Raw genomic sequence first — 26,602 nt, 5'->3', positions numbered from 1 at the left:
AAAAGAATTCTTTTCCTGCTGGAAAAAGCCAGCAAAACTCAAAAGAGCTTGGCTCAATAAAGCCTAAACCTATTTACATTGTGTGACTCTCCAAAGAGAAGTTAGCTGTGGCAGCAAGGAAAGGAAGGGGGTAGCAAGCATGAGCCTTCATAGCAATGAGCTCCTCCCAGGAGAAGTGCAGCTGCCTGTAATCTATCTACCTGGAACAATGCAGGAGTCTTGTAGAGGCACCTGCACTGCACAAATGTGTTGCCGCCTTGGGATCCCTTTCCCCTAACTGGGCTGCTTTTCCTAGCCACAATAAGAGATGTTCCTAGTCCTGCTATAACTTGATGTGCCACGGCAGGTTGATATACATGGGAGGCCTCTCCCCTCTTAAAATTTTTTATTTTTAATTTATCTCACTTTACAACCCAATGTAGCTCCCTCCCTCATCTCCTTCCAGTCCCACCCTCCATTTCTCTTTCCCCCTCCTCCCCTTCCCCTAGTCCTCAGAAAGGGAGAGCCCTCCTCCCCACCATCTGACCCCAGCCTATCAAGTCTCAATAGGACTGCCTGCATCCTCTTCCTCTGTGGGCTGGCATGGCTGCCCTGCCAGGGGGAAGTGATCAATGAGTGGGCAGCAGGGTCCATGTCAGAGCTGTGTGTAACAAATCTTAAATGTTCACCATGTTCTCATGAAGAGCCTCGTAATGTGACAGAAAGCTGGAGGCAGCAAAAGGAGTAGGCATGGTGTAAATACTGCAGTGACAAATCTATCACCCTATTTTAGTCATCTATCAAATGGCTATATGTTTTAGTTGATAAAAATGTGTTATGAACAGAAATGAACTTGCAGGAGAGTTCTGTGGGGTGGAGTAGAGAGTGGGAGTGAGTTACAGAAGGTAGGTGAGTATTGTCAGTATGTGGTGTGCATGTGTGAAATTATAAAACACATAACTGTAAAATGGGTATGCTTGCAATCCCATCTCTTGTTAGACGGAATGGGAGAATATTGTGTGTGAAGCCAGCTAGAGCTAAACACGGAGAGCCTGTCCTGAGAAACCCAACAAAAGCCAACATGTGCTAATAAAAGTAGCTGTCAAGTTCTTGTAAAATGACCTGGTCAGAGGTATTATCAAAACTAGGAGGCACAAATAGTACACTTCTCTGCTGTGTGACCTCCACAGTTAGGGATTTTTCCAAGTTAATGAAGGACAGTGAAGCCAGAAGGTTTTCTAAAGGTTTTTCTTTGGTTACATTTCCTTCCTTGTGTTGTTGTTTATGTAACTATCTTAAGCCCAAGTTGTTCTAGCTTGGTTTAACATAAAGCAGCTCCTCAAATGTACGCATACTGGTTGGTGGTCTCATGTGTTCTGTGGGTAACAGGCCAGGGACCTGGAGTTTACACATCTCCCGTCTCCTTGCAGTGGCTCATATTAGTGTTAACGGAGGCTGGATTGCCTGTACAGATAGTAGCACATTTTCAAGGCCACATGGAATCCCTACTTCACAAGAAGTTTAGTACTGGCCAGGGCATCAGAGCCACATCAAACAAATTCTCTTCTAATCCTGACACCAAATGTTTTCATTTGTCCTTTTTCTTGGCAGCCATGCTGTGTATGCCAAGGCAGTGTAGGATTGTATTATGACTGTATGAAAGACATTTCTTGCTTTTGTAAGACGAGAGAAATATAAGGCTTTTTACTTATAGAAGAGTATATATACGGCTGTTAAGGCTCATTATTGATTCCCTTAAACCTACCTGTGCCTACCACATGACACAGGTAGATATAAGACTCCAGCTAAAAGGAAGTCACTTTAACACTATCACATGAGAAAAGAATCATAGTCAGGTTAGTACAGCAGTGTCAGCCTTACACAGAAGGTTGATTATGTTGGTCCAACTGTGTCTACTTCAACTTGGAACTTTGCCTTCATATTCCTAGAAGATCATTCAAGGAATGATGTATTGATATCAAAATAGAATGATAAATGTTAGTGTTTGGGGGAAGCTGTTTGTTTCACTTGAGGGCTCTGGGCCTCTCATATATTTCTTCTCTTTGTTTATGTTACTTCCTGCACATGGAGTAACAGCTCCTCCCTTCTACCCCCATATGTGTGCATGGAACATCCTTTCATCTCACTCACTCATAATGTCCGTCTGATGAGCATCCCATCGTCCGTCTTATATCTTTAATCTCACCTGTCCTATGAAAATGATACGCCTCCTCTGTCAGGAGGACAAGTGTTAATGTGTATCGGCGCATTCACCTTTTCTGAATGACCTGCCCAGGCTTGCCTGTAGCAAGGCTCCTTATCTGTTTTGTGCTTCTTAATTTTCCACCATGGCACATCTGTTAGAATGTAATACTGGAGGTATAAGTTGATTTTGAAGTCACATTCAGTCCAGTCATCTAGCTCCTTGTCTAAAAAGATATTCTCATGCAATGAACTTATCCTTCTCAGATTTTTTATTAACATGTATTTTGAGTTTACTAGGCTTTAGGACAGAAAAGAAATGGCAAAGAAAGGAAAGCTTTGAAAACGTAGAGGCTTTGGCAAAGAAAAGCCACAAGGTTTCAAAATGTATTCTGAAAACACATGGAAATATATGTTTGTGTTACATTCTCTCTAACCAATGCTCATAAAAAGGAGAACCATCACCTATACCCCAATGAATCGTTGTCTTTTTCTGCAATTCTTCATTTGCGCTTAGAATAATAGTGTAAATATTACTAACATGGGTAAATGTGGACGTATGTAAAAAATTGTCGTTATCTTCAATGAGTCACTCATTTTGCTAAATTTCAGTTTTCTCATCTGTGAAGTACAGATTAGCATACATACCCTTTTTCTGCTCAAAGAGCAGTTCAATAATGTGATATTGATAACATGTGTGGACATATAAATAGAAAAAGATTTAGTCAATTCTTTTGTCTCTTTAACATTCACCATACATGATTTTAGAGGACTAGTCTATCTTGATCAAAGCCAACTATTGATGTAACTAATAAATGACCCAATAAGGAAATAAAAGATTTGTAATGGGCTTGTTTTATTTTTCATATTTCTTTCTTTCATGTCTCTTCTGTTTCTTCCTTATTAAAACAGTTTTGGTATGAACCATGATGGAATTGGAAATTCTTGTGGGACGAAAGGTCACGAAGCAGCAAAACTTATGGCAGCTCATATTACTGCAAATACCAATCCGTTTTCCTGGTCGGCCTGCAGCAGAGACTATATCACCAGCTTTCTAGAGTAAGTAATCTCTGGAGAGTGAGGATAAATTGTCTAGAAGTCACTCATTGCTGGAAGCCTAATGTACTTCAAACTTTGTATGAGGAGTTCTTACAGGGCCCACGTACGTTTCAGGCTGCTCACACATGCTCCGCTACATCACTGCGGCACATTTCCAGGTCTTGTATGGTGGCTAGGCGAGAAGGGCAATGAGCACATAAGCGTGATTGAGGGAACCAGTGGTTAGAATTTTTCAGTAAATTGGAAAGCATTTTCAGACAGAATTTCTATTTATATAATTTAATAAAAAATAAGCCAAACTTTAATTCAGTATTTTAGTATTATGATGTTGGTGAAAAGCTAAATTCCTCAGGAATGCCAAAGAATCTAATAGTAACAAATAAAAGCAACAGTCATATTAGACAGCCAGGAAGGGAGCGTTTGGAAAAAGATTTAGAAGTCCCTCTTTTCCTCAGTTGGGGAGCGTCTTCCTGGTTCTTCAGTGTAAATTCCAAGAATCTGCTTTTAAACGTGTTATAAATAGGAGTGATCACAAGTATAAACATATTTAGGAAAAGAGACTGTTTTCTCATGTCATTTGTGTATGCATTCATATTAGGAACCAGTAGATTTGAATGTCGCTTTCTGTGTGGCTCAGGCATATTAGTTTATCTTTTTAATTTTAAGGGCTTTGAATTTTTAAATTATTTTAAATAATAATGTTTATATAATAGAGGTTTTTTATGTAACAATGTTCAGTGCTATAATATGCAAATAAATAGATATTTATTAAATATAAACATTATTTTTCTAAGTACCATCAAGGTTGCAATAGTTTATTGCTGTACCGTTAGTTTAGCTGTATTGTGCTAGTTTTTCCCTTGGGGAGATGAGATTAAATGCAAAGCAGGCATGCACAAAGGGTATTAGAGCAATGGACATTCTTTTTAGAAAGTAGTTTATATTATACTTCATATTAACACAATAGTATTATAAAAGTTTTAAATTAGGATAGCTTATACAGGATAAAATTATGCCTTAAAATTTTTCTTAGCTAATAATAGCCAGGTCATAAAGTCTGAAAACTTATAATTATGTGGAAAAGAAAGTTTAATTACCCAGCACAGATCTTTGTTCAAAAATCAAAATACAAATGTTGAAAATAGACTTTACAATTTATTAGTACAATCATCCAATTTTGAATTCATTTCAAAATATTGTTCTGATAACCATATTGTGGATTAACATTTTTAATCGTAGTTAGAAAACATTATAAAATTATACTTGCCTAGTGCCAGATTGGGTGAAGTGCTATAAAAAGACAATAAGGAATTTGTTTGATATTAGCTAATTTTTACTACAAAGCATGGACAATATCATTTTAAAGATGGTTTTGGATGAACTCATTTACATAAGATGTAAATACTATTGAAGTTCTCTTTGTGAAAACTTGACCAGATCTGAAATTTCCCTCTTGTCTTGGCATTTGTTTTCAGATTAAAATCTTAATCTTTATCATCACAAGGACAAATTGTGTGACACGCTTAGTATTTGTATGTATTTTCAACGGCAGTCCTCTTGTTTTTTAAAAGTACAGTTTCTTTCCCTGTGTGTTCTGTTTCTGTCCCATTGGCGATTATGCAGCTTATTAGCTACTACACTCAGCCTAATATTTTTGTGCCTTAGATATGTAATGCATTTTGTGTGCTCTTTTATGTACTAAAATACATACAGAACCGTAGATATATGGGCTACTTTTGAACTTCTGCCAGGTCTTGTGTAGTTGTAACTGTTATGCCAGTTAAGACACCACAAAGGGATTCTCTAGATTGCTAGTAAAATACAATGGAATGACCACTGGTTTGGTGAGAGATGTAGAACTATCAATAGTTGCATTATAGCAGTTGGTTGAATTAATGAAAAGAATTAGTCCAAAGGAATTATTAATCTTCATTGCTTTCCTGTATTTTGTTTATATAAGCAAAATGAGTGTTGACAGGATTCTAATGGGCTTATTTATCCTGTGGTTTATAAAACAGGTTCTTTTGTATAGCCTCATAGAAATGCCTGAAGTTAAGACCACTAGGAAGTGATTAAATGTTAAAATAAGAAAGAAAGAAAGGAAGGAAGGAAGGAAGGAAGAAAGAAAGAAAAAAGGAAAGAAAGAAAAAAGGAAAGAAAGGAAGAGAAGGAAAAGAAGGAACGAAGAGAGAGAGAGAAAGAAAGAAAGGCTTGGGAGAAAAATAACTCTCTCTCCTCCTCTAATAATAAACTAGCTAAATCTTATTATAACTCGTGCAAGCAATAAAGGATTTTAAACACAAGCCTCATTAAAAAGAACTAGTTTATTGGAGCACAAAAATAAAATAGTAATTAAAATTCTTTGTTCCATTTTCTATGCAATGAGCTTAATTGCTTTAACAACTATGAGTGATATATCTGCTTCTGTATCTATACTCAAATCCAAAGACATTTTGCATCTTGATCAGTGATTGAGTTTACATCTCTTTTATAGTTGGCTCAAAAAGGTTCATAGCACTTTATTTTAGATTTCCTTTTCAAGCAAAAGAAACCTGGAAAGAAGTAATTGCTAAGGAACTGCCACCCAGTCAACAAAATGCATACCTTAACGATGAGCTTTCTATGAATTATAGACATCCATTATTTACTGTTTAACTGGAAAAACAGAAACAAAGACATGATCTTAAATGCCACTAGAGTGCAGTCTCTCATGTCATCTGCAGCATTAGGTGCTATTGATCAATCAGGAGATGGTGTTTACCAACTCCCAATATTTTTTTTCAGATTTCTTAAACTCGGTGATTCAATAAGTGGTTCATGAATCGCCCAGAAGCCGTCCTGATTAAATAATAAAGAACCCATTTCCGTTAAAATGGACGTGTTATGCCAGCTTCTGATGTTTTCCGAAGACGGCTTTGCAGGTAGTGTCTTTCCTATCTGCCTGCGGGACTCACTTATTTACTTATTTAGAGAATATAAAAAAATGAACCTGGTATGAAGGCTTAACTCACTGACTATGGGATAGGTTACCAGGCTGTGAAGAGCAGATAGCTGTAACTTAGGACAGGTTTCCATTCATTCCAGACCACTTAGAATTAGTCCAGAACAATTTCATATGCATTCTAAAAGCTATGGGAGCTCTGTGAGTCATCTTTTACCCGACTGAAAGTCTGTAAAATTCCCTGAACTCTCAAGTGGCTATAGCACAATTGTTTGCCATTTCAAGTTGTATACGGAATCTATTTCACAAAATGGTGGAAGTTGGTTGAATGCATTGAATGGCTTAGTTGTGGCTGACGAGCACCTAGGAAGAGGAGGGAGAGGAATGCTGTGTGATGCGCAAGATGGCCACAGCACTCACTGTTGCTGTGTGATGCGCAAGATGGCCACAGCACTCACTGTTGCTGTGTGATGCGCAAGATGGCCACAGCACTCACTGTTGCTGTGTGATGCGCAAGATGGCCACAGCACTCACTGTTGCTGTGTGATGCGCAAGATGGCCACAGCACTCACTGTTGCTGTGTGATGCGCAAGATGGCCACAGCACTCACTGTTGCTGTATGATGCGCAAGATGGCCACAGCACTCACTGTTGCTGTGTGATGCGCAAGATGGCCACAGCACTCACTGTTGCTGTGTGATGCGCAAGATGGCCACAGCACTCACTGTTGCTGTATGATGCGCAAGATGGCCACAGCACTCACTGTTGCTGTGTGATGCGCAAGATGGCCACAGCACTCACTGTTGCTGTATGATGCGCAAGATGGCCACAGCACTCACTGTTGCTGTATGATGCGCAAGATGGCCACAGCACTCACTGTTGCTGTATGATGCGCAAGATGGCCACAGCACTCACTGTTGCTGTGTGATGCGCAAGATGGCCACAGCACTCACTGTTGCTGTGTGATGCGCAAGATGGCCACAGCACTCACTGTTGCTCTATAGACATTGCCTTTGAAGGTTAACACAACTTTATTAAACAGAAAACATCCACTTAGGTGGAATTCCCTCTCCCCCCACAATTGTAGTATCCAAGAAATAACCTGGAGAGCAGCTTGCCCTTTCAATTTATCTGATATGCTTCGAGACCCTTGCTCTAACCGTGAGTGTCTTTGGCAAGTTGTACTTATATGGGGAGTGGGTATAGCGTAAGCCATTAACAGCACAAGATTTACATTTTTGAAAACTCAGGTTAATTATATTCAAACATCCACATTGTACAGTGAATGGCAGGAAAAGAAGTTTGACTTTAGATAACATACTTTTGATTTTTCCTGATTATGTCATTACACTGTTATGTTTAGTTAAAACATTGTTAGTTTCATAAAAAATAATAAAACTACTTATGAGAAGATAGGAGATAAAAGACGTTTAACTTGATGTAAATAATATCAACCTAGTTCATGTTTAATTCATATGTATCAGCATACCTTTGTGAAAAAATGTGGCATTAAATTATACTTCTGTTGTTAAGACACTGTAAGGCAGGTCATAGTTAGGTAGATGACCTTTCAGATTGGCCCACTCTATAGATTCAAGCTCTATTCTTTATAGTCTGTTTAGTAAGAATAAAATTTAAATCTCATTTAGTAATACATCCTCATGTGTTCTGGAAGCAAATATGTCAGAAGGACATATTTTATAAAGACCTATAAATTTTAGTGGGAGACTGAAATGTGGTTCCTGCTCTTGTTTTCAGGGTTGACTCTGGGGCTCTGTGATTAAAGGCTCACTAGATTAGAAGTGGGTACATAAAATAACTTTCCATCACAATAAAAAGAGTTTTGGGAATACAAATATACTCTAATGTACTATGAATTTTTCATAGTCAATGAATATATATATGCTAAAACTGATATATTTTGCTTCATCTTGGAAGCTTAAATAAAAGTACAGATTATGAGTTTAATAATTATCTGTAATTCTAAGATATTAACTAGGATTAGTATTTTTGTTGAGGAATAAGAACTGTTAGAAAAGTAATTATAGATTTAATCTTATGCATATATCATTATGTTAGACAAATATATTTTAATAGTGAGTTATAGCCTCTTATGCCTGAAGAGTAATAGTTCTATATATTACGTTTCGTACTGAGTAAAGTTTATGTTTTCTGAATGGAAATTTTTATGTGCTCATTTCAAGGAAAAACAATCATTTATCTTAATAAGTGCTGTTAATGAGAAAATTTCAGAAAAATGTAAATGGATTTATCACTACTTTTGTTACATGGGTTATATTAGGCTTAGCATAGCAAGAAGTACTGCATCTCAGTTAACCAGATTCAAGATTAAGCCAGAATTTTCTATAGCTTCTATTTTGTTATAAGAGCATTATAAAATGTAAGACTATGTAACTCTTTTATAAAGAGAAATTAGAAATACAAATCATATTAGTGTATGAACTGATAAGTTATGTGATCCAGTCTCAAATGGAATATGAAAGATCAGCAGAATACACAGGCTATAAAGGGAGCTGTCTCTCACAGCTACAATACTGAGCAAAAGAACAAAATTCTCCAAAGAGAACCAGTAGAATGGCTCCTTTAAATCGGAGTCCCCAAATAGGCAGATGAATCGTGAAGAAGCGCAGTTATTGAGAGGAGTACAGTGCACTGCGCATGACAGCGCACTTCCGAGTGCTGGAGACAGGAAATCAAGGCCACGCTCGTCTACACAGAGAGACCTATTCACAAGCAGACACAGAGTAAAAGCAAAGAGACTGCTGGTGTAAGATCTATTTGGGCGAGGTAGATCATCAGAAGGGGATGGGGCAGTGAAGGACTGAGGGAGAGGAAAGTGAGTAGGAGCAGAAGGTGATGATGTATGAAGACACTGCAATGTAAATGTAGTTTGTTTGATAACTTAAGAATGACATTTAAATTGTTCATGTAGGGTTTAGGAGATGGCTCAGTGCCGGGGTTCTCAAGCTGGAGGTTGTGACCCCCCTGTGGGGGTTAGGTAACCCTTGCACAGGGGTCGGATAACAGATCTCCTGCATATCAGATATGTACATTACAATTCATACTAGTAGCAAAATTACAGTTATGAAGTAGTAATGAAACATTTTTGTGGTTGGGAGGGGGGGGGTCACTGCAATATGAGGAGCTGTAAAAGACTGCAACATTAGGGAGGTTAAGAACCACGGGCTTCATGGGTAAAGTGTTTGGCATTACAAGCATGAGTACTTAAATTTGGATCCCAGAACGCATGCCAAAGCAGGCACAGTAGAATATATCTATAGGCCCAGAGTGTGTATGTGGAGGGCTGGGGCCAGCTGAATCCTGGCGGTTTATGGCTAGCCAGTCTAACTAAACATGCAGCCCAGGTTCAGTAAGAAGCTGTCTAAGGGGGGAAGACATCTGACACTAACCTCTGACCTGAACACAGCTACAAGAGTGAGTGCACCCTTACACACACTTGCACACATGCTTATACCATGAGGGGTAGAGAGAGAAGCTACTAGTGTAAAGTCAGAAATCAGACATTACCTCACGAACATTTAAAATCAGAAGAGGAATTACTCATAAGAAAAAATTATTAGCATTGAGTGCACGTATGCACATGTATGCATGCATACACACACATAAGGGAGGGAGGAGAAGGGAGAGAGAGAGAGAGAGAGAGAGAGAGAGAGAGAGAGAGAGAGAGAGAGACAGACAGACAGACAGACAGACAGACAGACAGACAGACAGACAGACAGAGATCTGTATCCCATAGATCCATGTTTTTTACCTTCTGTGTCTGTATGGTAGTTGAGACTGTTCTTCTTAAAGGTCAATTAATAATAATTATGCTTTATAAATTTTACTTAATTGGAAGTAGCAGAAAAGGCACCAAGAAAGCAGTAGACAAATTTTACTAACATAACATAACAAAACATTTGTAATGCTTAGCCTTAGTTAAAAATTAAAAATGCGAACCTGGTGGCACTCAAAGAAAGGATAAGCAGGCTACCACGATGAGACTTGATAGCCCATGACCATATTGTGGGGGAGGAGGTCCCTCTCGGTCATAGACCTAGGGGAAGGGAATAGGGTGAAAGTGGGAGGGAGGGAGGAACAAGAGGATACAGGTGATAGGATAACAATTGAGATGTAATCTGAATAAATTAATAAAAAGAAAAAATAATTAAAATAGGAAAATTGTGCAATTCCTCAAATACACTCATCAGAGTTTTGTTGTGTTCCCACATGTGACTGCTAGGAAGACAGTAGTGTCTGTACACACAGTGGGTGTAGGTGGGATGGACAGTCTGACCAGCTGCACAGATACATGCGTTACTTGAGGTGAGGTGACTGACAAGCCTTGCTGCCGTGTACAAATATAGGCAGAAGAATTCCAAAGGCCTTTGATGATACAGTGTTCAGAAACATAGGGTCATTGAAAAAATATACATATGGCTTTCTTTTATATTTTATCTCCTGGAGTGTTTTAATCTTCTTGTAAATGTACTGAACGAGGAAAATTGGTCTTGTCTAGTTCTTTAATTAACTATTTATTAATACAAAAGAAATAGGTACATACAGAGAACTGAAACAATATGCTTTGGGGACCAACTCTCTCAAGAGTTCTCATCTTAGGTCCCAGTCATGCCTGGCACTATTGGCTCTGAAGGCCCTGGTTGTGCTTATCTGATCTAATTTAAAAAAAAAAAGGAATCTGAACCATTGGATAGAGGATTATTATACTTCAAAACAAGAATATTAAGTGAAATATTTATTTTTCTTTCTTAATTAAAGGCAATGTTACCATCAGGAAAGAGTTTCTTCCTCTATCTTTCTATCTTTAAATTCGCTTCTGAGGTTCATATAGTTGTACCTCTGAATTTTTTACTTTAAATATCTGTACTTCTGAAAGGCACTCTATAAAATATTTGTAGTTCATTCTGTAGTAGTGCCAGTTAGATAATTATGTCTATATTTTTTGTGTCCTGCTGATAAATATTTATAACCTACAAGGTCTTTTATGTAAATTATTCAATATATAAGTTTTTTCTATTGATTTATAGTAGTATTTGCTTATTTTATAATATACTTAATTATTTTCACAAATATGCATGTAGTTTTATTGTAAGTGAATATGAGACTTACATTTTGAAAAAAATTAGAAATTAATCCTCTAATTTAGTCAACTCACAAATATTCTATATTATCAAAACACTCATTTCTTTTACTATTGTACTATCAAATATGACCCCCCTTGCCATTACCTTTAATATATATTCGAAATTACTAATAGGATCTTACGTGACTAAAGTTTATTAAAGATAAGCCAGCAGCATCTTAACATAAAACAAAACGAAGCAAGTGTTGAGTAGTGTAAGCCTTGAGCAGTGGCGATTAAACGTCCGTGTCCTGCAGTGTTGACCCATCATTACTCCCTGTAAAAATTAATGAAGAGGAGCATAAAGCAGAGACGACAGTCTTGTGTCTCTTTGGTCTGGGTCACCTTAAGAAGAGTACATTCCACGTTTTAAAGATACTAATTTGCTGCTGTGCAAGTATACATTTTATGTAACAAGTTAACTTATCACATTTTAAGAATTTAAAAATCTTGCAGGTGAATTTGAAACCCAGTGTTCTGTATGACTCTTTCTTCCCTGTTTGTAAATGAAAATTTGTGCTGTCTTAAATAACAGTTGAGGAACTTCAACTTGTGAAGTTATTTTCCTTTGGCAACGTGAATGGAAAAGATTTGGGGAAAAAAAGCAAAAGTGCTGGCACAATGGACAGGAATGTTGGAAAAAATTTTTAAGTGTTGGCATAGGAATTCTTTAAAAATTCTAACTCACATGTGAAATGAAAGTAAAAAAGCATCTGTCCTATTTTATGTGGACTGAATAAATAAAATGAACAATTATATTTAGCAAAGACTAAAGCTCTTTAAACTAAGGTATTCTGTCTGGCTTTTGGCAACCTTTATGTTATTTGTTCCACTGAATTAAAAGACTGTGTTTTAGTGAAGGCATACTTTGTAAAGCAGAAATTATGTAGAAAGGAGAACATTCTTTTTTTCTAGTTCTGATGACCATAAATGAAATATGAAATATCTGGAAGACTAAACACTTGTAGTATGTGTGAGGGAGAACTTTGGACGTTAGCCTCACCAGGCCTTCACCCATTAACTAGTGACATGTCTTACCATAGCACCTTGTGTTCTGTCTAAGGGTGAAGTAAACAGATTAAGCCTTTAAGATTGCTGCTATACTTATTTTTGTTTAATTTTCCACAATTCATGTTTTTAATTCTACTACCAGATGTGGTTATATTTTCAGTGAAAACAAACAAGATACTTAGAGCAAAATAAATCCTGTTTTGAATCCCCCAGAACTAGTTTAAACTGTTTTAAAGGCCAACATGACATTTTCAGATTGTTGTTTGAGATGCTTCCACTGTGTTTTGGGGCTGGAGAAAAAGAATTTGGAACTCTCATTCAGGTGTCTATTTTGTCGTGTGATTATTAGTTGAATGTGTTGTTGTTGTTCGTGTATCGAATTATTAAAGCAAAGATCTCAACGCATGGTTTCACAATTGTGAAATAGTTTACATAGTACCTAATTTCCTTTGGTCCTTTATGTTGAACAGTTCAGGCCGTGGTACTTGCCTTGATAATGAGCCTCCCAAGCGTGACTTTCTTTATCCAGCTGTGGCCCCAGGTCAGGTGTATGATGCTGATGAGCAATGTCGTTTCCAGTATGGAGCAACATCCCGCCAATGCAAATATGGGGTAAGAGGTCTTAATCCTTATGCTCAGCCATTTGTAAATATTCTCTTATGACATATGTGCAGGTGGAAGAATGGTGAACTTAGTTTGCCTTTGAAGCATTATTAATTTACATAATGTTTTAACACTGATTTTTTCTGATATCATATGTATAATATCTATTTTAAGTATTTGAATAATACTAAACTAATATTCACATTTTTATTAAGGACACAAACAGAATTTGAGTAAATGCCATGTATTTTTTTTTAAAATCTTGAGCTCATGATGCTAATTTTACTTTGTTCTTAAAAATATTTTAATTTTAAGAGACCTCTCAACTGCCTCTTCCTGGCACTCTTATAATTGTGCTAAAGGGAATTTTTCACTGGCTTCTTGCCTTTACCTTAATTCATTCTAGCTAGTACTGAGTCATTCCAAGCTGCTTCACATACTGCCCACTTTCCAACACAACAGTCATGAAGGAACAAGGTGACATTGGCCCAAATAGTGAGAAAAAGGGAAATAGTCTTGGGGAAAAATGTAGACATCATGATTTTCTTCATGTTTGCTTTAGAAAGTCAGTACCATATTAGAAATAATTAAGAAGTTCTTTTTAAATTTTATAAATATTTTGGTATCTAAAACAGGAATGTATGTAATGAAATAGGATTCTAAAATGACAATCTATGTGCCAAAAAATATTTAGGCTTAAAAAGAAATCTAAAGTTTTGGTTCGTGTTGTGTGGCATATGGATGGTCCAATTCCTAAAAGCAGATAACAATACAAGGAGCTAATTTTACCATAGGTATAATTAGACTGTACACTCATGTACTTTACCAGTTACTCCTCCCAGACATGGAACAATAGGAAGCAGTTAAAAAATTCTCTTGGGGAGAAAAAATCTCTCGGGCGACAAATATTTTGTTATTCTTTATAGACTTTGGCAGTACTTCCAAGATTGTGTATGGTTATCTGGTTATGTTGAGCCCCATGTAAAAGTTTGGTTTTTTTCCCTGTTTCTTTGTAAAGTCTTAGTTTTGAATGGTTCTAGTTCCTCTTATTCTTAGGTGTTTTTTCCTAAAAGAAAAATCACTCAAACATTAATCACAGTCACTACATGTACTCAGTGATCAAATGAGATGGGAGATGCTTTGCAATACCAATCTCAGTGTGTGTCATTTTTGTACTAGCTAATGAGAGTGCCTCATTTTACTTTTTTTGGAAGCTATGTTTGAGCTCCATCCATAAACTTCTATGGTAGATGATGATGATGATGATGATGATGATGATGATGATAATTTATTATTATTAAATAATATTATTAGACATAATAATATTATTACATTTATGAGATTTAAAGATACAATTTTGAAAAACAAATTAATTTAAAAATTGATTTGATTTTTCTCACTTAATCTGGAAATCTCATGCATTCCAAGCTGATAGAAATGAGATAAATACTAATTTTGAAACTGTATTTTTCACTTTTTTATTCTTTCTGTGTTGTACTTACATACATTTCTGTAATCAAAGTAAATCAGAAAGCTTGGTGAAAACATTAGCATTTATAGACATAGTTTCTAATATTTTGTTATAAGCCCTCGTTACTTTGTTTTGTAGCAAAATACTGGTTTCATTAATACATATATTATATAGATTACTTATCATCTTTTTATATTCCATTATAAATTTTCAGTTAGGATTCTTGATCTCTGATAGATTTGTGCGTTCCAAGATTAAAAGCTTTGTAAAGACTTGAGTCTGTCACCTGTGTTGCTCCTATGTATTGTAATTCTGTCAATAAGATAAAGATTGTAGGTGTATTTTGTTTTATAGAACACTTGCTCAGTTTTCACTAGGTGATGTCTCATTCCTGACTAGCACCATTCTCAAAACTCTTCATCTTATCCCTGCCTTTTGGGGGAGAAGTAATCTCTGAAATTACTGTTTGGGGACATGCATTCTTAAGTGTCTGAAAATAGAAATCGTGAAGTCTCAGAATATAGGACGATGACATTTCTCTCCACCACCACCGCCATCATCATCGACAGCATCTCATGTAGCTCAGGCTGGCCTTAAACTTGCTATGTAGTTATGGATGACCCTGAACCCCTCCTGAGCCTTCTCCCTGCTCCTCTCAATTACTGGGATGATAGATATCTGGCATCATACCCAGTTTATGTGGTGCTGAGATCAAACTCAGGGTCTTGTGTAGACCAAGTAGATGCTCTGCTAACTATGCTTCAGTCTTATTTTCTGTTATTAAAAACAGTTAGGGGGCCAGCTAAATGTTTGATTCATGAGTAAAGGCGCTTACTGCCAAACCTGAGGACGTGGGTTTAATATGGAACCTGCATGGTGAGAATTTACTCCTGTCTGGTGTGTGTGTGTGTGTGTGTGTGTGTGTGTGTGTGTGTGTGTGTGTGTGTGTGTGTAAGATAAGATGCAAATACAGAAATGCAGAATATAAAGTTAGATCATTACTATATTACCTTCATATATCTGCCAACTCTGACTGTAAGGATGCCTTAGGTGCTTCTTAGCAAAAGGACAATGCAAATAAAACAACAGAACCATTGTCTCCAGAAAAAATTTTTTGGCTGATATATATATATATATTTTCAACACAGGGTTTCTCTGTGTAACAGCTCTGCCTGTCCTGGAATGCCATCTGTAGTCCAGGCTGGCTTCAAACTCACAGAGATACGCCTGCCTCTGCCTCCCAAGTGCTGGGATTAAAGGTATGCACAACCACTGCCTGGCTTGGGACATAATATTTTTTAAGAGAGTATTTTAAATAAAAAAATATGTTCACCATTCAGCATTACCTATAATGACAAGTTGACCATCTGTAAGTTTGACTCATTCTTGAAGGCTTTTTTAGTGAACAACACCCAAATTGTCTTATAAACGTCAGATAGCAAGAACATATGACAAGATTCCATGGACCTTTCACTTGCTGGGCACATGGTAGATACTCAATACGCGTTCCCCTTTCTTCTTGGAGTATCTGTCATTTGTGTGGTTCTGTTTGAGAACAGCTGCTACAATAGTAGAAGATGAACTTTTTGTGCTTTGAGAGCACAGGAAGATTCTAAGTTACATATTTACTCAACTTCACCTTTAACTCGATGCAAGAGGAATTTCTCTTGAGACAGGCCTGCTCTTTGATCATTCTCTATACAAAAATTCCTCCCAGTAATTCTGAGTCACACTGTGTTATTAAGTTTCATTTATTGTTTTGCTTATCTGATTACTTGTTAGTTAAATGATGCCTTCCTTGATTACTTTATCTAAACTTGTTCGTGTTTTGGTGTTTTGGGTATTGTTTTGTTTTGAGACAGGATATCTCTGTATAGACTTGGCTATTCTGGACTCTCTTTGTAAAAAACCAGGCTGGCCTTGAACTCGTAGAGCTTTGCTTGCCTCTGCCTCCCTAAGTGCTGGGATCATAGGTGTACACCATCACACCTGGCTACTTATTCATGTATAGACATTCACATGCATAAATCCTATAATATTTCCTTGCTTATTTCTTATTAGTATTTATTACTTTCTAATGTAATATTTATTTTCATTTTGTTTACTGCTGCCTACCCTGCTGGAATCTGCATAACTTGCATTCATAACAGTTCCCAGCTCATTTTAGAGGCTTGTAACAACATTCTTGGCCAGCTATGCATTTCTCCTATACTGTGGGACTTAGGTTCAATAAGGAAGCAGCTGTTTACCCTCAGAAAAATTATGCCATATAACACTGAGAACCTATCTTGCCTGGCAAGTTACTATTGCTAGCAGACTGGGTTCTTAACTGGGCTCATGACTCTTGGTGATTTTGGATGAGTTTTCTACTTACCACCCCCAATAACTTGTGTAGCATCTTCAAGCACTGTGGGTGCTAGCCAGCAGGGAGGCTTCCAGCTTAGTTCCAGCTTGATTTCTCAGTGTTCTGTATCCAGAATGTTTGTTGTCTTCAGTAACAGGGTCTTACTGTCTACAGACTACAGTTTTTAATGCTTTCATACATTATCCCTTTTGCTTATTACTTTATCACTACAAATTAAGATTCAAGTAACTATCACTCTGTCATTAAGAATCATTCATATAAATGCAAGTGACTTTATTAGTATTTTTAAAATATTGTTGGCTTTCTGAATAACTTTAAAAAATAGATGCAGAGAAATTGGAAGATAGTATTATTGAAATAGTAAAAAGTATATTAAGAAATAAATATAAGAAAAGTTTACCAAAATTTTTTGTTTGTTTTGCTTTGTACTTTACTTTTAAAGATACATGCTGCTTTTTATTCTCTACAAAAACAGTTTCAAAACTCACAGTAATCTTTGACTTCTAAAGCAGAAGGTTTATAAATTAAGTTTTAAGGTATTAAACATTTAATGGTTGTATTGAGAGAATCTTAAGGTAGCATGAAATATTGTAGTACCTCGATGGTCTCTGGAATCCAAACATATATGTTTAATTGACATATAATTATTGGAAGATTGCTGTGATATTTATATTTCCCAAGTTCCAAGACAAACCCCAGTTCTAGAGTGCTATGTAGGCTAAAGGCCAGTGCTTTTTACATTCGCTATGGGTCTTCCTGGTCTCCTTTCACTTGTATAACCATTTAGTTACCTTTAAAAGCCCTCCAAATTATTGATTATTTAAGTAGAATTTGTAAATCTTGTTTGTTTGGGTTTTTTGTTGTTTGTTTGATTCCCTCTGGAATCTCTTTCATTTGTATTACCTACTTAGTGGGCTTAAGCTCTTTAGGAGCTAAGTGGGGATGCATTAACCCCCCTCCCCTTTTTTTAGCTCCCTAGACCTAGGCTAGGCCATAGGGTTAGCACATGTAGGTTTTCAATTTCTTTTTGTTGATGATCCTTATTGACCTTCTCAGGGCTTTGCTCCATTCCTTGAATATCTTTATTTCAAACAGATGTTGAGAATGCTACTGAAAGGACAAAGATGATACTGAGACTGTTGTACAATTACTACCAAGGACCCAACATAGCATAAAGGTTAAGGCTTCCCTCAAACTGGAAAATTATTCATTATCTTAGATTATGATTTCAAGGCAGCAGGCAAGCTTTCTCATAATTAGAGAAAGATCATGAGACCTATAAAGACCTACAGGACAACTTGAAAATTCCATGGAAAGAGCTTCCTTCATCAGTAAATAGCTTGATAGCTTCAGTTCTAGAACCTAGATTCTACTGAAGTCATGGATGTAGGTGAAGAAACAGTGGAAAGACATACGTTTTTATATTAATGTTTAATGATAAGCTTACTGAGTTAACTGCAAGAGGACTGTGGGATGGGCAGTAACCAGATTACCACTCACCTTAGGTTAATTTTTAAAAAACAGGTTGTTAAGTGGGTTCAAGCCTCAGTTTTTATTGAAGTGATCTCTTTTGCATGCAAGTGCCCTTGCAGACCTTCATCTGTAGGAAGGAACTGCAGCGCGAAGCATGGTTTAGACACCCAAAGACTAGCAGACTGGGAAGCTGGGGGTGGTGGTGGCGAATACCAGCAGGGTTTAGTTGAGCAGATGTTTTTGTGGGAGAAAAATAACTTGCTTGGGAAACCTGGAGCACTAGCTTGTACCTCACAAGAGAACAAAGCTAAACTCTTATATCAGCTACCTGATACGGAGCAAATAGATTAGTTCTGAGTGAAAACCTCAGAGTATGTGACAGAAGCAAGTGCGTTTGACTGCACTTCTATAACTCAGAAGCTATGGCATGAGGGCAGATAGAAATACAGTCACTGAAGAAAGACTGAATATGAGTAATAACAGTATAAGCAAATTGTCCAAATTGAAGGCAACCACCATTGTATCAAAAGAAAGAAATCTGAAAACTTTGACAGAGAGGTAAGAGACATGCGGTTAAAAAGATCCAATTTACGCTGAATAGGCATAGCCAGGGGTAAGATAGAGATGAATTAAGGAAACCAGAATCAAAGAAAGGTACAAATTCTCAGCATGAATCTCAAGTAGATTAAAAAAGCAAAAGAAACAACAGTTACAGTAGAGAAATAGCACTATAATAAATTTCCAAATTCTTGGAAGTAATAAAAATGACTTTCAAAATACAGCATTAGACTGACAAGAATTAATAATATCTTCAAATGCTGAGGTACCATTAATGCCAGCTTAGAAGTGTATATTCAGTTAAACTACTTAAAATGAGGATAAATTACATATATGTTCAGAAAATAAGGAAAGCAATTACTTGCTTAGATAATTACTTAAGGAACTATGTCAAAAAAGAAATTGAATTCACAGTACGGACAAACACACAAATACGTCTAAACAAACATTTGCTAACACCTTACAGACAGTCAGTATTGGACAAACTTTCAGGGTTTCGTAGACAAGAACATTTTCTCTCCCAAAATCAGCAGAGTAAGACTCGGTTGTCAACTTTTAATTTTTGTCAAAGGAACAGTTTGCAAGTCATGCTTTACGCACACAGATTCTGCCTCCTGCCTTTTAGTCTCTGATTTACATCAATGAAGAAAAAAGAATAAAACTTTAGAAATGATGATGGTCCATTAAAATAGAAAATGGTGTCAGGCCTAGAGAGATGGCTCAGTAGTTAAGGGAAGTGGCAGCTCTTTAGAGAACCCAGATTTCTTTCCCAGCACCTACACAAGAGGCTCACAACGGTCTGGAACACTAGTTTCTATGGATCTGATGTCCTTTTCTGGCCTCCCTGGGCACCGTGCTTGCAAGCAGTGCATTAGATATACTTGTAGGAAAGAAAGTACCATGGCAACACTGACTTACTGATACTGTTCCTTTAGTCTTATCAGAGAAATTAAATACATCAGTTTGCCTGGTGCCTGTGAGTCTATGTGAAAGCCTTTATTCATTATGCTAGTAGGATGTCTGATGTGTGGTAGATTCTCAATAAAAAAATATTTACAAATGGAAGGGAACTATTGCTGTCACTATTTTTTTATTACCGGGCAATCTTCCTTCTGATTGTAGTTGACCCCCTGAAATTAAATGTTCCACCTCAAATTTTCACTCTTGTGTACTGTGACTCAATATCAATGTTACTTAGAGATGCTGTTGATAATTTGTTTCTCTTTCCTTAAACTTGAGGACTAGCAGAGTACCAGACTTCCCTGAGTCTTCCCAAAGTGAAACTTAAGATACTAGAGGAAACCCTAGCACAGAGGCAATGATTTATTCGCCCAGAGAAGTCGTGAAACTAATGTAATAAACTTGAACTTCTGTCAGGAATGATGAACAAGAAAAGTGTAGCCCCAGAGCTGAGCTGAGGGGAAATCATTATCTCCATCCACTCACTGTACCTGTCACTAAGTATTTTGCTTAGGAAAAGTAATTTGACACGTATGATGTTTGTTATATAGAAATTTCTCAAGAGATACAAAACCTTCAGCCTGCAGTTAACTTCTTTACACCTTAAAAGCTCCAGAGATGAGTATTCATGTGTAAAGCAAACTGGTCTATCTAAGTATATTTCCCACATTCTAGAACTTCTTACTCAAGATGAAATGCCAGGTGTGTATTGTGCTGGTTAAGTGTCCAGTGATGTCTGTGACTACTGTAACGGTTCAGCTGGAGTTCCCAGTGTTGTTCTGCAGTCCTTTGCTTCACGTAGTCATGTGTGCTAAGTCATTCCCCTAGCAAAATGACAATCTTCAGGAAGCCACTACGGCAACAAGCTCCTGTTAGCTGCAGAAATCGGTCTTTAAACACTGAAGAAAGCTGTATTGTCATTCTTGACATTACAATCATGAAGAAAATTACCTTAGTAATCTGCTGCTTTGGGTAGAGATTTTCAAAGGTGCTTTTAGAAAATAATGTTTCTATAACTCAAGTAAATCCTATGTTTTACTAATGGATGCTCTGAGCATTGTCTTTGTTCCACACTAATGAAAGGTCTATATACTATTATGAAAAGCTCCCCATCAGTATTAAACAATAAGACTCCCTTTATCTGCTAAAACAAGAGTTAGACCAAGTTTAAATGATCCTGCTAAATAAGTTACGTAGCCTCTGAAAGACCTCCACCCTACGCTCTCTATCAACAGCAGCAAGTGATAATGAAAGACTGAGTGTGAGCTATGCAGTAAATGCACACGACTTTACCCTCTATTCCTGATCAACTTGCTTTTGCCTTCTTTCCTAGGAAGTGTGTAGAGAGCTCTGGTGCCTCAGCAAAAGCAACCGCTGTGTCACCAACAGTATCCCAGCTGCTGAAGGGACATTATGTCAGACTGGGAATATTGAGAAGGGGGTAAGTACCCGTGACTCATTAGCTGTTTGACAACATAGATTAAACTGATCAGTTTCTGGTGCTGATGCCCACACACTGAAAATACATATTAATTCTTAATTAGCATCTTAATGTACTTTGAAATTATATGTTTCTAAGCAAGTGGTAGCTGTCTTATCTTTGTATCTACATACTAATGTGCCTTATGAAATTAAAAGGAGCTACCTTTTTTGTGTCAGCTTGATATAAAAAAAGAATAATATAGCTTATGACCATATAGTGGGGGAGGAGGTCCCCCTTGGTCATAGACCTAGGGGAGGGGAATAGGGTGAAGGCAGGAGGGAGGGAGGAATGGGAGGATATAAGTGATGGGACGGCAATTGAGTTGTAATCTGAATAAATTAATAAAATTTAAATAAAAATAATAAAATGTACTGAACATGGAAATTATGAATAGCGAATCTTAGTTTTTGTTAGCTTGATTTAAAAGAAATCTTCTCTAAGGATTGTTTATGCAGGGTTAGGGATATAGCTGGAATGCTAGGGCATTTTCCTAAACTGTATAAAGGTCTGGGCTCAAACTTCAGCACCACAGGAGAAAAAAAAGACTTGTTCAGACAGATTTTAAAAAATAGTTCTATCTTGCTACCAAAATTCTCTGGAATTGTTATATACATAAATTCTAGAATTTATTCTATGGACTAAATTTATAACTAGCACTTGTCACCTCTTCTCTGTTCTGCCTTCTTCCATGTGAGCTGGGCTACTTTCAACAAAGCTCACACTGAATTTAAGCTTGCAGTGGGATATTTAAATAAAAAGAATGAAAGTTTTCGGGCAGCTGTCACAGTTTATTAATTCCTGCTGAGGGCTTCATTCAGGACCCCTGACCTAGTGCCATGTTGATGGCTTTTCCATGCTGGGCTTGGAAATGTTGGTAAATTATGCTAAATATAAGAATTGGTAAGGCCATTTTAAAGGATTAGGGATTTTTCCCCCAAAATTTATAAGTAGCCAATAAAAATACAGAGACCTTCATACACTACAAAAATTCTTTCTCTTTTTTTCATTGAAGTAATAGAAAATATTAGGAACCACATTCTTGAAACAACAGTCTAGGTTTATTCTGGACCTGTCAGCCCTTGTCAAGGACAAGTAGCAATTTACATCCATCTGCACAGAAATGTACAAGTGAAGCAGGAAGCCGCAGTGGGAATCTGTAGCTTTATTAGCCATTCCCTGATTGGCTGTTCTTCTCACGGTCTGGCCTGAATAGCAGTTTCTCTTCTTCTAGAATAACACTAGCAGTAGGCCTGATGGGTTTTTGTTTTACTTTATTTTTTAAGCAGAAAACTATTTTTTAAAAATATCTATGACCTAGAGATGTGACTCAATGATAGAATATTTGCCTAGCATTCATAAGACCTTAGGCACTTTGACCCCCAGTACTGCAAAAAGAGACAGGGAGAAAACACCTCAGAGCATTCTAGAAGTTAATCATTCCAAATAGTAATAACGATACTGTGAGTACTGGCTATTTGAGCACACATGGCTCGATGTCACTAATCGCTTATGTGGCAAACACATTTTGGTGTCTTTTTGTGCTGTGCTCCATAGCAGGCCCCTAACTAACAAGTCGTAGAACTATCTGCATATGTGTGATAAAGACTGAATGGCTCTTAGAAATTACAAACTTGGAAGATACTCAGAAAACATTTGCAAGATTAAAGTGACAATATTGAATTCGTGTTTATTTAAATAAATAGCTAGAATTATTTTTAAGCATGAATAAAAATAAGTAGATATAAGATCATGTTAATAAAAGAGGGAAATTACGTTTGATCCTAAAGGCTTACAATCTGTTTTGTTTTGTTTTTCAAAGACAGGGTTTGTTTGTGTAGCCTTGACTGCTCTGGAACTAGCTCTGTAGATCAGGCTGGCCTTGAACTCACAGAGATCTGCCTGCCTCTGCTTCTCAAGTACTGGGATTAAAGGTGTGTGCGACCCTAGCTTGACTAAGTCTTACATTCTTAATTTAGTAGACTTTCAGATCCTAAAACCCTTTCTTCAGATGAAGCCTACATAACTTTAGTATAAGCATTTGCAGTGAGTAATGCCATGGCTTCACGTGCTCCATGCTGGGAGTGCCTTAGACAGTTTCTCCAGACCTTACCAGCTCATGACATTCCTCCACAAAATAACTACTTAGGAACCATTTAAGTGCAGCAATGGTTGTAAACCAACAGGCCAACTTTACCTACAGCACAACAATGTGTTATCATAAAGTCAATATGGTGGATGTCACCACCTAAAGCTAATATGTAAAGCAAATCTTAGTCATTTTCCCAGAAGCGTGGAAGATGGATAGTTTTAAGAATGGTACTAACAAATCTTAAAATGAATGAACCTATGGGGGAAAAAACCAAATGCAGGTTCCCAGAAGAACAATAATAGAAAAAAAAAGAATTTAAAAGGCCTTCAAAATGCCCACAAAAAACTGAATTTATTAAGTGTGATGGCACATGGCAGTAACTGTCATTATTTGTTAGGCGTGGGAACTGTGGATTCTAACCTAGCCTGGGCAATGTAATGAGACACTATTCAATATAAAATTTAAAAGTGAGGGTATGCTGAAGGTAGCCCTGTGAAATAACACTGTACTTGTTATGTATGAAGTACATAGCAAGTATGAAATACATACACATGCACACTCACACACACACACAAACTTTGAATTTTTATAAATATTTCAGAGAACTAGATTAACCTGCATTTTAAAGCAAAATAAAAAGCAATACTCTTTACTCATTAACTGTATTTACTATTTATTTCTATGAAATTTTGTTATTAAAAGTGATATATTTTACTGTTGCTAAATACAGATTTTATACTTAGAGCTTTTATTTGGAAGTTAAATGTTTATTTAGAAATTAAATGGGAACTCAGAATTTAAACTAAAAAAGAAAAGCCATGCAAAATCGTAGTGGCAAAATTAAAGTGGAAATTTCAATTGACCGAATCAACCTTATGGCTAATCTAAACTAGCCATGTAAATATAGGTAGGTGACATTCCCAATAATGCTGATGGCAGTGATACTATTTTAAAAGCAATTATACTATTCCAGATACATGTTGCCATTTTTCTGTTGACAAAACCCCAGTGAAACAGGTACTGTTTTAACATTATTTTACAGATGAAGAAAGACACTACAGAGCAGTTTCATACCATAGCTGAGGCTCCAACACTGGCCTTTCTAATCCATAGCTGAAGTCCTCCCGTTTTAATATATCTTCTGATAAGGAATTATATGTTCTGGAAAAGGCAGTGTTGCATTTCTACAGAAATGAAGTAGACCCCTAAGCATGAGCTAGGCAGTGGCAATATATTTTACTCCAGTAAGTGGATTTCTCATTTACCAACATGTAACGATCGATTGATCGGTAAGAAATCATGACAAGAAGTCAATGTGGGCAGAATACTGAGCTAATAATATGCTCTTATATGAAAGTTCGTAAACAATGGGATCCTTCATAGAAGAGCAAACAAACGTTTACATACTTAACAGATGGAATGAGATAATGAGATGGGAGTGAGCTTTTTCCAGCATCATTGCTTAGCATTGTTATGTGCCAGGCTTGCATCATCACCAGGAGCAGTAGGTGCTACACAGCATGGATGGCTTCAGAGGTGCGAGTGGCTTATCCACAAATTACGATCTTAACCTTGAGTTTCAAAACTATTCTCATCAAAAGAATAAGAAGTAAGCTACGACCCAATCTAGCCAGCCAAGCCAGCGGATAAAACCAAAGCTGCTCATAGTTGTCTGGATACATTTTTTTTCTAAAGGGAGGAGTTAAAAGTATCACTTGAGTGGCATAGACATAGCCACAGGATTGGATCTGTGATGATCTTGTCAAACTCTGGCTGCAAAAGTTGTGGGATCCCTGCCCGGAGGCACGGTTCCACAACTGTTCCATGCACATTTAGCAGATGGAATAAGAAATATGGCCAAGAAATTAAAAGCTGATCTTTGTGTGAGTCCTGGGGGGTCTGACATTGCTATTACAGCCATTGGATGTTTGCCTGAATAAGCCATTCACAGACTGAATAAGAACCATATGGTCTGAATGGATGTGCTCAGGGACAGTAGCATTAACTAAAGGGGGAAATTTGATGAGCCCAGACGGTGTGCTGGTACTGTGTGCCCATGGGTCAGTCTCCTACATTTCAGTCAGTGTAGCTTTCAGCCAAAGAACTTTACTTGAATATAGCATTAGCAATAACCCCTTGGGTAAGAATCAGGGATGCTTGTATTTGATGAAATAGTAAATAAGGATTTATTTGTATGAACTTCAGTACTAGTGTTGGCATTGTTACTGAACAGGATATTGAGGATACTAAAAATCCAATCCTTATAATCCCTGTTCATCACCACAAAGGTTTCAAATATTTGGTTTATTGCCAGAAGATTCATTTAATGATTCTATAAGACTCAATTAGAGATATAGGCCAACATTTGGGTTTACCTATAAGTGACATTGATCCCTAATATTATTGCGTGGGAAAATAGGTCTGGATTAGAAAGAGATTATTATATGCATTTTAAAGCACTGGATATATGGCAAGGCATTTGCAACCTTATTCTTAATTCACCCGAGGTAGAATGTAATATGTTTTGACTGGACACCAAGTAAACACATGGAGCGAGGAAAAATAATTTTTCCAAATGCCCTAGAAATGTGAATAGTGTGGATGGCAAGTTCTGATTTGGAAACTGGAGCTGAGCTTCCGCCTGAGCAGTCCCACGCCTACTTGGAGGGAAGATCGGACTTTTCATAGTGTGGTGCTTTAGCCCTCTGTGAGTCTGATCTAACAAGGTTCTGTATTCAACCACCAATATCACTTCTTTTGAATTTTTAGGATTTTTTAGAGTTCTCTTATTCCATATGCTAATTTCATTCAGTTCTGTTTATAACAAGTTATTCTATAATTATACCCTAAAATTGTTCTACGTAAAAGGAAAAAAAAATGCCAAGCATTGTGGCTCACACCTATAACTCTAGCACTTGGGAGGCTAAAGTAGGAAGATTATCATGAATTCTTGGCCACGCTGAGCTACAAAGTTAATTCTAGTCCTTTCTGGCTACAGAGTAAGATTGTCTCAATAGTCCCCAAAGACAAAAACTCATGTATAAATACTGTAGAGTTATATAATTATGCAATGTAGTAATTCAATAGTAAGTGATATAGTAAACAAATTAGGACTGTTTTAACATATGCCTGCATTGAGCCAATTTGTAAAATTTTCTAATTCTAATTCATATTTTGGAGTCAAGAACTAAAATGAGTTCCCAATTTATAGTTAAGAAAACAGGTGACTTGCTTTGGAGCCTAAA

At 36.9% G+C, this 26,602-nt stretch overlaps 1 protein-coding gene across 5 annotated transcripts in view; it reads left to right on the top strand.

The window, feature by feature from the left end:
• Positions 1-26,602, top strand: part of ADAMTS6 (ADAM metallopeptidase with thrombospondin type 1 motif 6) — a 234,947-nt gene that overhangs the window by 100,147 nt on the left and 108,198 nt on the right. For all 5 annotated transcript variants that reach the window (XR_014783308.1, XR_014783309.1, XM_084802031.1 and 2 more), the window contains 3 exons: positions 3,094-3,240; positions 12,826-12,967; positions 21,119-21,226. Coding sequence is in view for 3 of the 5 variants with exons in the window: in XM_084802031.1 (XP_084658157.1) it covers positions 3,094-3,240; positions 12,826-12,967; positions 21,119-21,226 (397 nt within the window). In the remaining 2 variants the exon portion in view is untranslated. The remainder of the gene's footprint in view (positions 1-3,093; positions 3,241-12,825; positions 12,968-21,118; positions 21,227-26,602) is intronic.

The sequence above is a fragment of the Acomys minous genome, assembly GCF_964271855.1.
Source record: "Acomys minous genome assembly, chromosome: 11".
NCBI classification, from domain to species: Eukaryota; Metazoa; Chordata; class Mammalia; order Rodentia; family Muridae; genus Acomys; species Acomys minous.
Note: the sequence above shows the minus strand (reverse complement) of the source record. Positions and strands in the feature narration are given on the sequence as shown.